The 10,964-nt window shown below is 38.7% G+C and overlaps 1 protein-coding gene across 6 annotated transcripts in view; it reads right to left on the bottom strand.

Moving 5' to 3' along the window:
- Positions 1–883: 883 nt before the first annotated feature.
- Positions 884–10,964, bottom strand: part of SLC44A5 (solute carrier family 44 member 5) — a 223,836-nt gene continuing 213,755 nt past the window's right edge. For 5 of the 6 annotated variants that reach the window (XM_077333307.1, XM_077333305.1, XM_077333309.1 and 2 more), the window contains 2 exons: positions 10,772–10,856; positions 3,696–6,534 (listed from right to left, as the gene is read on the bottom strand). In XM_077333307.1, coding sequence (XP_077189422.1) covers positions 6,422–6,534; positions 10,772–10,856 — 198 coding nt within the window. In that variant the 3' untranslated portion in view covers positions 3,696–6,421. Of the gene's footprint in view, positions 3,394–3,695; positions 6,535–10,771; positions 10,857–10,964 lie in introns of those variants that run through there. The other variant, XM_077333306.1, reaches the window with a different exon arrangement.

Below are 10,964 nucleotides of genomic sequence, written 5' to 3'. Positions count from 1 at the left end.
TGTCATGTAAGAAGATCATAGTCTGATGAAGAGTACTTGCACTCGAAAGCTCATGCCTTGAATAAATCTTTGTTGGTCTTAAAGGTGCTACTGGACCCTGATTTTATTGTGCTATTTCAGACCAACACGGCTACTCATTTGAATATATGTTCTACGTGGTTATCCTTAAAAACAAAATTTGCAATTAGGGTGGAATGCAGTTGGCCATTTGAGAACTGGAGTGAGCTACTTTGAACATATATTGGTAATACATGTTTGGAAACAGCTGTATTGACTGGCTATTTGGTGTTAATCTTAAAATACTGGTGCTCATGTTTACAATTCTTCATAATCCACGTATCTGAAGAACTGTTTCTCCCTGTATAACCCTGTGTGTAAACTGTGTTTTTCTGCTTAACATTTATTTAACCCGTTCCCAGAGTTGTGAGTTCTTACCCTGTTTGTGCTCTTTCCTGGTTCATGGCCATGATTCAGCCCCTCCCCAACTATTTATGGAGGAGTTTCATGGGCTGCTGTTAGGAAGACTTGGAAAGCTATTCTCTTTGACAGGGTTTTCAGTTGAGCCTACTGTTGGGAATGTTGAGAAGCAGTGCCTGGAATGTTCAAGGGGAATTATTTTATTAGTGGTTGGTAGTAATTATAGTGATGTATGGCAGTTTTATTTTATCTTTGCCATATTGGCTTCTTCATGGCAGCCTTGACTCCCAGGGAAAAGGTAGGCTATGAATATACAACTTGACATCTGATTACAATCCCCATCAGTCAAACTGATTCTGTGTTTCGATTAACCAATAGAAACAAGGTTCTACCTGGAAGGCAAATGGCACAAAGCCTTTCAAAAAGAATGATGCACTTCCCTGAAGTGGAATGAACACAAAATACATCCTTTTGTATCTAAAGCTTTATTAGAACAAACCCCAAGAGCTGTAAAACAATTAACAATCATGTTAAATATTAAATGTATTAGTTCTGAAGAGATATTTCCAACAATATGTTCCTAGTATTTCTGCACAGCAGAAGCAAAAAAAAGAAAAATATTTTAGAGCTCAGCCATGTGCTCATGTTAATTTGGTTTGGGGCACAAGAGAAAGAAAAACAAAATAGGTTTAAACATCACATTTAAAACAGAAATGTGATTACAGGCAACTGACAACAAGGTCTCTTTCAGCTGCCACTATGCAATTTATCGGTATATATCCAGGATGTCATCTCTTTTTACACTGATTACATTAGTGATCCATAGTTTAAAAAGTGAGTCATTTTATAAAATCCCTTCCTAACAGTAAGTAAATAATCGTCAAAATGGAGCATCCACTTTACAATGGTGGACAAAGGAAAAATACACTTCTTGAATATGCACCTTCTTGGTTTCCCTTTCTAAACTGTGAAAGCTTGGCCTTGCTAAAAACTTACACAAGAGTTGGATTAATCCCTCTGTTCAGTTAACCAACATAGTGTTTTCTATATTGGTGCAAATCTGTGAGACAGACTGTAAAATTAAACTGTGGTCCCAGTGAATGACTTTCACAAAGCCAACTTCTCCTCTCAGTTCTGTGATCTTAAGCACTCTGTCTAGGAAGTAAAATCAACTGTAATCAGTGGGGCAGTAAAACCAGAAGCAACTTTTGACTGTACCCATCACACTCTTGATATCCCAGTTATTATCCATTCCAGTTAGGAACACTCACAGGCTACGCTAATAATGTAAGGTTGTTAGTTACATGGATTGTGATAAAAGCTAAGTAGTTTCCATGACAAAAGGTTCCTTATGTTTAGGGAATCATCCTATCAGGGATTAGCTGCTACTGGGGATGTCACAGTCATTCCTGTACATGTGGAACAGTTTTATCATCAGTGTAAAAAGAAACTAAATAGCCTGCAAACATTTTACAAAATTAAGGAGTTATGCATGATTCAGTTATATACGATTCAATGGCTAAATCTTAGAGCGGGTACAAACTGAAGGGCTGCCGGTGTAGTTGCATATTCAGTAGACATTTGCTCTACAGAAATCTGCACATGAAGCTTTTTTCTTTGTGCAGATAAACATTATCATTTCCTGCTTGTGGCAGATCAAGTCACTGAGAGGAAGACGAGAAGCCTAAAAAGTTGACAGTTCTACTAATCTCATGGTTTAAGCACAGTTTTTCATGAAAAGCTAAAAGAAAACAAAGTACCACTTTGAACTGTTGAAGGGTTTCACAGTCGGAGTAAAGTGGATGTTTGGGCTTTCCAGGCTGTATGGCCGTGGTCTCGTGGTTTGAGCCCTTGATGTTTTGCCAGTAACTGTGGCCTGGAAAACCCGCAATAGCATGGTACCACTTTGCTCAGAATTTTGCATATTTCTTCCCACATGTGGATTGTATCTCCATTGACACAGAAGGTCAGTGCAGGCTGTGAACAGGACAGCATCAGGGGTTTGAAAGGAATGGATGAATGGAAGTAGCACATTAGAGCCCTATCTCAATCACTTGCTCTACTTAAAATGAGAGTTGTTTGACCTAGGCCTTGATTTATTTATTTTTAAATTCCTTGTACCATGAATTTGCCACAGATAAAACTAAACACACAACTCTCAAACATTCTCACAATGCTATAAAGTGTACCATTCTCCACTGCTTCCTTTTTCAAGCACATTATAGTAAAAAGCTAGGAAATGGTAGATACTGAAAGTATTTTGCACAAGGGCAAAATAACTGATTTTGTATCTATATATTTCAAGTAAACAAAGAGATTTATTTTTCTTATCAAGCAATTGGTGCTTTGTGGTTCAAATGGTACTTGTAAACTTCAAAGCATAAACTCGTTAATACCAATAGCCAGTAAGGCACTTGATCATAGAGCACGCAGCTGTACAGGCGAAAGAAGTGACCAGACGATTAACAGACATTTGCGTATTCTGTGACATGTGGACAGGGACAGTAACTGACTTTCATTCTTAAAAGCCTTCACATGTTTTCTGAAATCTGTCCTAGACTCACAATAGTAATACATTTCACATCTCATCTTTTAAAAAATAAAGAGCCAGCATGTTAAATATACTCCTTCACTCCAAAATATCCAAGCAACAAGAATTAAAGTAAAATGAAAAGTAAATCTCGATATAAAAGCTCTCCCTTTTTTGCTGGAATTCTTTAAAACAATGTAATTACAAATTTTGATGGCTTCACATGTACAATAGCTTTGGTATAAAACATGCGCAAATAAAATCTGACAATTAACACTGTATTGAAGAAACGATGCACTGAACCAAACACAACTGTGTGGTTAGGACAGTGGGCATTCTCTACTGTCTCTTGGCTGGCATGTTCTGCCTGTTCAGAATCTTCAGTAGAGATTTAGTCATGTAATAAGGTCTTTCAGCAGAGCCATCCTGATTTTCTAAATCTTCCACTAGGAGGAAGAATGGCAGAAAGCAGACAATCAAGCCACACAACACGAAAGCAATCCTGCCACCTTCTGGCCCTTTTATGCACAACAGCCTCAGTATATTTTAAACAATGGATGTTTTGGCATTTATTATGGTGTAAACACAGTTGTAATAATATAATCAGCCCTTTGTTATTATTTGGGCCAGATGCTGCACCAGTTCATCCAAAGAGACATTTGTCTTACCAATGGCTTGAATAAATGCAGGATCAAAGCCTATTTCAAATTTATTATCTCACCATAAAATGATTCTTCCAATACTCGTCTTCTCTAAAGCGACAAAGTGCATTTTATTAAGCTTTAGTTTTATATTAAAGCACATTACGCATAAAACCAACATTTATAATAAACAGCAGAATTTTGGCCCAAGGATTAAGAAGCACAATCAAGTTGAAAAGTAGTTGTCTTTCAAAAATAAATTATTACTTAGTTTTCACATTAATGCTCATTTCTGAGAAAGATATTCAGGATTTTTGCTTTTCTACCAAGATCATTTTTTCAATAAATTTATTGTATGATGAATTACTGCCAAATTTCAGTGCTATTGCTTTGCATTTTCACAGTTTTCGCAATTGCTCAATTAATTCATAAAACGGCTATAGAATGTTTTCTGCAAAAACATTTTTCAGTGAAACTTAATATGGATCTTAAACATTACTGCTAGCAGTGCCTGCATAATGCTACGTTCTGTGTTATACTCCAGGCATAGTTGCTGGAACATCCAATCAAAAATGTTTTTGTAGCAGTGTGTCAAATTTTATGATCAGACCGGAATTTGCTTCCCTTAGAATCAACAGGAGTAATCATTGATATTAACAGAAGATTGCCTGAAGGACACAACCCAACATACTTAGATGAATTCATGTCTAAGTGTACATAAAACCCAGTGCTGGATTGAATCCTACTGGACAATCCAGAAACGGGGATCTGCCAGCATACAAAACTTTCCACGACCTGTTTTCCTGGCCAAGGCATCTGGACATTTACTGAAGCTCATGGGATAGGCATGTGCTTCCATAGCCATCAGCTGCTAGCTCAAGCTAGACTGGATCCCATTGTCTTTTTTTCTAAGAAAAGTAATGGATCACATTACTCTCATCTGTATTGTGCTGCTGGGTATTAAGATGCTAACACAGCAATCTGTTAATGAAAAATCGTTACCCTAAAACTTGTAAATCCAGTGACAGTTTATATTTTTTCCTGTTGTATCCTCACCTTATTCAATGCTAGTTATATTCATCTGCTGGGAATCCATATTACATCTTGAAATACTTTAAGTTGAGTGTATACTAAGCTTTAAAAAATATTTTGGGTCTAAAGTTTCCTCAAAGGCCCCAGAATATAAAACAATCCAATTCAAAATAAATATGGAAATGCTCCACTTATGTCAACTGAACTGGCTTCCACTCAAGTATTTGTTAAATTGCAACTGAAGAGTACAAAAACTCATCAGATTTTGGGCTCTCTGTACTGAATGCTGCCCAGCATAAGTGTCTGGTGGGCTTCCTCTTTAGCCGAGAGGTAGCACAAAGAGTATATTATTTTATGCCACCAAAAATCTATAGATGTGTAAAGTTCTAACTATTCACCTGAGGTCATTTTCTTTTCTTTTCTTTTTTTGGAGATTCCAGTTGGAGGATTTGTCTTTTTGCTCAATCTTTTTTTATTTTAAAAGTCAGGCTCCCATGTAAATAAAGCCAATGAACATGAGGAGCCCTTATTTATTCTTATTTGTATCCTGTTTTTCACCCTAATGGAGTCTCAAAGTGGTTCATCACATCATTCTCTCTTCTGGCTTATCTTTACAATCATGTGAGCTTCCATGCCCAGATCTCAGTATGACACCTTGCTTAAGCTTTCTCCACATGGCTTTCTGCAGGCACAAGTTGCAACAGAGTAGTAGGATAAATGTTGCTGATTCCCCATGTTGCCTGCAACTCCTTTGTCATGTGGCTTTTTGTTCAATGGGTATCGTGACCCCAAGGAATGCCTTATCAGTGGTCGCAAAAGGAGGCTGTGTGAAGGGGAAGGGCAAGAAAAGCCTTGTTTTCAGGCAACTAGAGAATCCAACCAAAATTTGAATGTTTAAAATGACACATCCAAATCTGGTGTTATGAACCAGGTTTAGATATATTTACTATGTGGAACATTAAATTTACCATCTAGCCAGTGGGAGACTGAACCAAACAAACATTATGCAGATTCTGTATTGCATTAGATTGAACACAGAGGCTCTTGTCCAGCTTCTCTAAACTGAAATCTCTGGTATAGCACATTTCCTAAAAGCTTAATAATATGACTCTGTTCCCAGTATTTTCAACAATTAGCTGCATCTTTTTCATCACATTCTTTAAGCTGAACTAATGTCTTTCTTTGCAACATTTACATTTAGTGGTAGATTTGGCTGACATAGCAGTGTACCTTTTTTGTAGGGAACCAGTAATATATTTTAAATCACAGTTTTAAATAGATGTCAACCAGCATGTACAGTAAAAATACAGCCATAGCACCATAATTACAAATTTAGACTACGTGCTGGTTACCTATGGTTTTGATTTGGGGGGGGGGGGGAGGTTATTTTTTAAAAATGGCTAATCAGGATATACTGTAGTGCTTTCAGAAAAAATGCCTGAATATCCTTTACAAATATACACCTATAAAAAGTTATCAAAATGGCTGTAGTTTCAAACAGCAAAATCTTGAGTTAGAAAAGTTATTAAAACACTAAGAGCTAAAGATAAAAAATATTTCACATTTACACTTTTCATAGGCACTCTATAAAAACTATGTGGCCTTGTTTCACAGCTGTTAAAAATGTAGTTTAAATGCTGCCCATTTGTTCATTTTTAAGTTAGTCACAAATAAAATTTTTTCCAATCATTCATTAGTCAGAAGCATAATTTACACTTTAAAAAATGTTTTGTTTCAATTTATCTTGTTCCCCTTTCCTTAAAATCAACATCATTGCCATGTTCATGAGTATTTTTTAACATTATCCCATTAACTTCTTAGGACTCAGCTCCTTCTTTCCCAGAATTCGGTGAAGACTGGCTGACATGTAGTAAGGTTTTGCTGTAGATCCATCATTCCTTTCCAAATCTTCACCTGAATATCAAGTGGTCAAAAGGAGGCAAAGCATCAAGCAGCCAAAAACAAACCAAATCATAGAAGAGGAATTCAAAGAAAGGGAGTCAGTATCAGAAATCTTGTTGCAACAGAACCAAGCTTTAGTGTTAAGTCCTTGCAGGGTGCCACAAAAGCACTAAAATCTCTTTTTGCATTACAGCAAGATGCACAACAGCCACATTGTGATTAACTCGTCTGCTCATGCAGCATGCTAAGAGCAATTATTCTTGTACTTAGTAAAGACAGATTTTCTGTTGAAGCCCCCTAAATGTGATAGCTGGTTCTCAGTGAAGGTACTTATCTGGGGATCTTAAGAAAAGTCATACCAGCATCACTGGGCACATGAGTGCTTTTATGGCTATTCTATGCTTCATGAAAGATACCAAGATATTTTTTCTTTGGGTTTTTTCAGTCTGCTTTCCTTTTTTGTAGTTTTGCCAAAAAATGTCTCACTGGCTAATATCAGAAAGCACTGCTTAGGGAAAATGGTGGACTGTAAAGACTTTCTGGCTAACAGGTTATTCCTGGCCACCTAATGGGAAATGCCTTCTTCATTTAGCATAGTAACTTTGATGTTAGACTACTGTAAAGTAGCAATCCCCAACCTGTGGGCCGCAGACCACATGTGGTCCTTGGACTAATTGGAGGTGGGCCCCAAAGGACGCCTTCTCCCCCCCCCCCTGGCCCTTTACTTCATCCCCCCCAGCCCTTTACAACATACTTCATTGTTGTGGCGTGTCTGTATCTTATTTTGAAGGGATGTTTAAACATTACCATAGCGATCAGAGAGCGTTAGGGCAGTGGTTAAGAGTAGAGGAGTAAACTACCCCCCCACCGGGCCTCAGTAAAAGGCGTTGAGTGGTCCCCGGCGTTGAGTGGTCCCCAGTGATAAAAAGGTTGGGGACCACTGCTGTAAAGTGTTCTACATTGAACTGCCCTTTAAGTCATGTACTTCAGCTGGTAACATGACATTGCAATTTATCAAGAACTAGGTGGATTATGCATATTACACCTATTCTACAGGCACTTCATTGGTAATTAATCAGTGTCCAAGTACAGTTCCTTGTGTTGGTTGGTTTACTCTGCAGGACTACTTCTCCTGATATTTAATTACTTAATTAATTTTTCCATTGTAGGTTGCCCTTCACCAGGGGGCTCAAGGCAGTTCTCAACAATTATGTTACATAAAATCACATACAATCAATCAAATCATCATTCCCAAAAATATTAACATTAAAATTTCAGACAAGCTGCCTCTTTCTCTTTAGAGAGAGAAAGACACAAAGTACATCCATATTGTTGGTGGTAGATGTTAACCTGTACATTGGGCACTTTAAGTAGGGAAGCAAGAATTCTGATGTTATTTCTTGGCCTCAACCATAGGTCTGGCAGAACAGGTCTGTCTTACAGGTCCTGGGGAACTGTTTAAAGTCTCTGAGGGCCCTGATTTCATTCAGCAAAGTGTTCTACCAGGCCAAGGCCGGCCCCAAAAAACTCTGGTCCTGGCTGAGGCTACTGTGACCTCTTTGGGGTTGGGGATCTTACTGGATCTCTCTGGATCTTAAGTTTCTTGGGGGGACAGCATAGTGGAGGCAGTCTTGCAGATACAAGGATCCTAGATCATATAGGGCTTTAAAGTTGACAACCATTACCCTGAACCTGATTCAATCCTCAATCTGGAGACAGTGCAGCTTGAAGAGCATAGGTCAAATGTTTGCTAATTATTGGGTGTAACCACATTCTGGACCAGATGAAGTTTCCAGAGCAACTCCAATGGTACCCTGCATATCGTGAGTTGCAAAAGTCTAATCTAGAGATGACTGGTGCAAGAATCACAGTGGCTAGGTCAGATGTTGACAGGTAAGGTGTCAGTTGCTGCACCTGGCACAGATGCTAAAAGACATGGCAGGCAATGTTTGTGATCTGGGCCTTCTTAGACAAGGAGTCCATGATCATATCCAGGTTTCTGACGGAAGTTGTTAATTAGACTTTATCACGAACCCAGAGTTGCACAAACTCGCCTGGGTCATGCTGACCCAACCAGAAGGCTTCCATCTTAGCTGGATTTAACTTTAGGGAACTCCACTTGAGCCAGTCTGCCACAGCCTCTGAACAACTCGGCAGATGATCTGGTGTTGTAGATGGATGGCCAGCTGGATGTCATCAGAGTACTGATGACATCCCAGCCCCAAACTCCAAACTAGTTGGGTGAGGGACTGCATGCATAGCATAGTGTGATTGGGGGGGGTCCTTTATTAACTCTGGGGTTACACAAGAGTTCCCCAGGTGTTACATGGCCTTTCACAGAAGTTCAGATGGCCATTGACTAGGCATGTGTATATAGAAAAAAATTCATACCATTTCGTATTGGCCTGAAACTATTTGGGCCAAATCTGAAACGCACAAATACCCCTTCAGTTTTCCAGATTTAGCCAAATAGATTCAGCTGAATCCAAAAAGTTTCAAAGGTTTTGCATATGCATGCTTCCCCACCCCACCTTCTCAGGCAAAGCTGCCTAAGAAAGTAGGGGGAACATTTAAAGGGAGTGGGCAGCTGCCTTAGCTGATAATGATAGCTGTGCCACCAGCTTGGGGGAAAATTTAAAGGGAACAGGTGGCATGGCTGTCATTATCAGCTGTTAGGCTGATAATTACAGGTTAAGTCCCTCTCTCCCACCTTCACAGGCTTTGCTTATGAAGGTGGGGTGAGTATTTAAAGGGAGTGGCTAGCATGCTGAAAAACTGATAATGACAGGCACACTGCCTGCTCCCAGCTGGGGATGGATTTAAAAGGGGCATCTATCATCAGCTGTTTGGCGCACACCCTCCCCCCTCCTTCTCAAGTGCTACCTAAGAAAGCGGGGGGGGGGGATACATTTAAAGCGGTCAAATCATGGCCGAATCAGATAAGCATAAAAAGTAGTTTTCATCACCGGAGCCTTTTTCCCCTGTTGCTTTATAGGTCTAGTCTCTTTCTCCACACTGGAAACAGTAAATGATTGATTGGCTGGTTCCTGCATCTTACTCCTGCACCCATTTCTCTGAAGGGGCATATCACCACTCCTAGGGTTCCGTGAAGCCTAAAAAATATTTTGGGGGTTCCTCCACTGTCAAAAGCTTGAAAAAGGCTAATAGAGGTTATAGGGAGATATGGTGGTGGTAGTAGGGCAAGGGAAGTAAGCAGCTTATTCCCTATTCCAGTTCTTCTCTAGTACCTTTAATGATCTTGTCAGTTATACCATCATGATTAAAAGTGTGGCTGATCAACACCAGATTAGCTCATAGCAAGACATTAACAAAACAGCTGAGCTGGCATGCATTACTGAGACAGTTATTAGCCTGCTGCTTATTTTATTTGTTTTAATTTTCTCACTATGTTTGGGTTCTGAATTCTCTAGTTGTATGCATTTTTGAGAGTATGGTTAATATTCTGAAGGTGAGCTTATTCAAATGATATGGACAGACTCCAAATATTTTGTGGGCTGGTTATAATTATACAGTGATAATGAAAACCACTTCCATATGCTGAAAGATGTCTTTATTATAGCAACATAAGTTCCAGGGCTGAGTATTAACAATCATATTTTATGATTGCTAGATATTGTTAGGAACCTGGAGAGTCTGTCTGAGGCACAAAGCTGGCATACAAATTAACTAATTAAACTGGCAATGAAAAATTCCTTCTTATAATAAGCTATGGTGCTCCCTAGCTCACTCTAAACCACAGCAATTAACATATAAACAAGGACTAAGAACTTCTTCCCTTGTGAAAATATGTTAAACTTTCAGCTGTCTTATTGAAGAATATAGTCTTGGCAATCAAAACATGGCATTCTAAATGAGTCCAAGATCTCCAGGGATATTAAAATTGCAACTATATTATTGTCAACAAAATACGGCATCTAAACTCATCTACGTTAAATGTCACTGTACAATTATAGAATACTTGGAAGCCAGTTAGTACTAATTATGTAACAGGTACTTCTTCTAAGAGCCAACTCTTCCAGTGAACACTAGCTGTATCAATGAAGCCACATCTGGTGCTGATGTACTTCAGAATCCCCTGCACAATGAAGGCCATAACTGAGTAGATTGTGCAATAACAGAAATAGCAAAGGCTCTCTTCTACTACATATACATGAATTCTCTTAGGTAACTGACCAAGTGGCTCTTTATCTGCATATTAACAGCAGAAGTACTAAGAGGTGATACTTACAAAAGCAGAGGAAGAGTGTATCAACACACATTGCATAGACACTGAAGAATCCATGTGCAACTAGATAAGAGCCTATAATGACAGTCTGAAAACAAGGAGAACACATATGGTAGTTTATGTACTTTCATACAGATACAACATAAAGATCATTAATTCGAAACTGAAGAAAAATTAAATCCTATACATTCACCAA

The sequence above is a fragment of the Paroedura picta genome, chromosome 4, assembly GCF_049243985.1.
Source record: "Paroedura picta isolate Pp20150507F chromosome 4, Ppicta_v3.0, whole genome shotgun sequence".
NCBI lineage: Eukaryota > Metazoa > Chordata > Lepidosauria > Squamata > Gekkonidae > Paroedura > Paroedura picta.
Note: the sequence above shows the minus strand (reverse complement) of the source record. Positions and strands in the feature narration are given on the sequence as shown.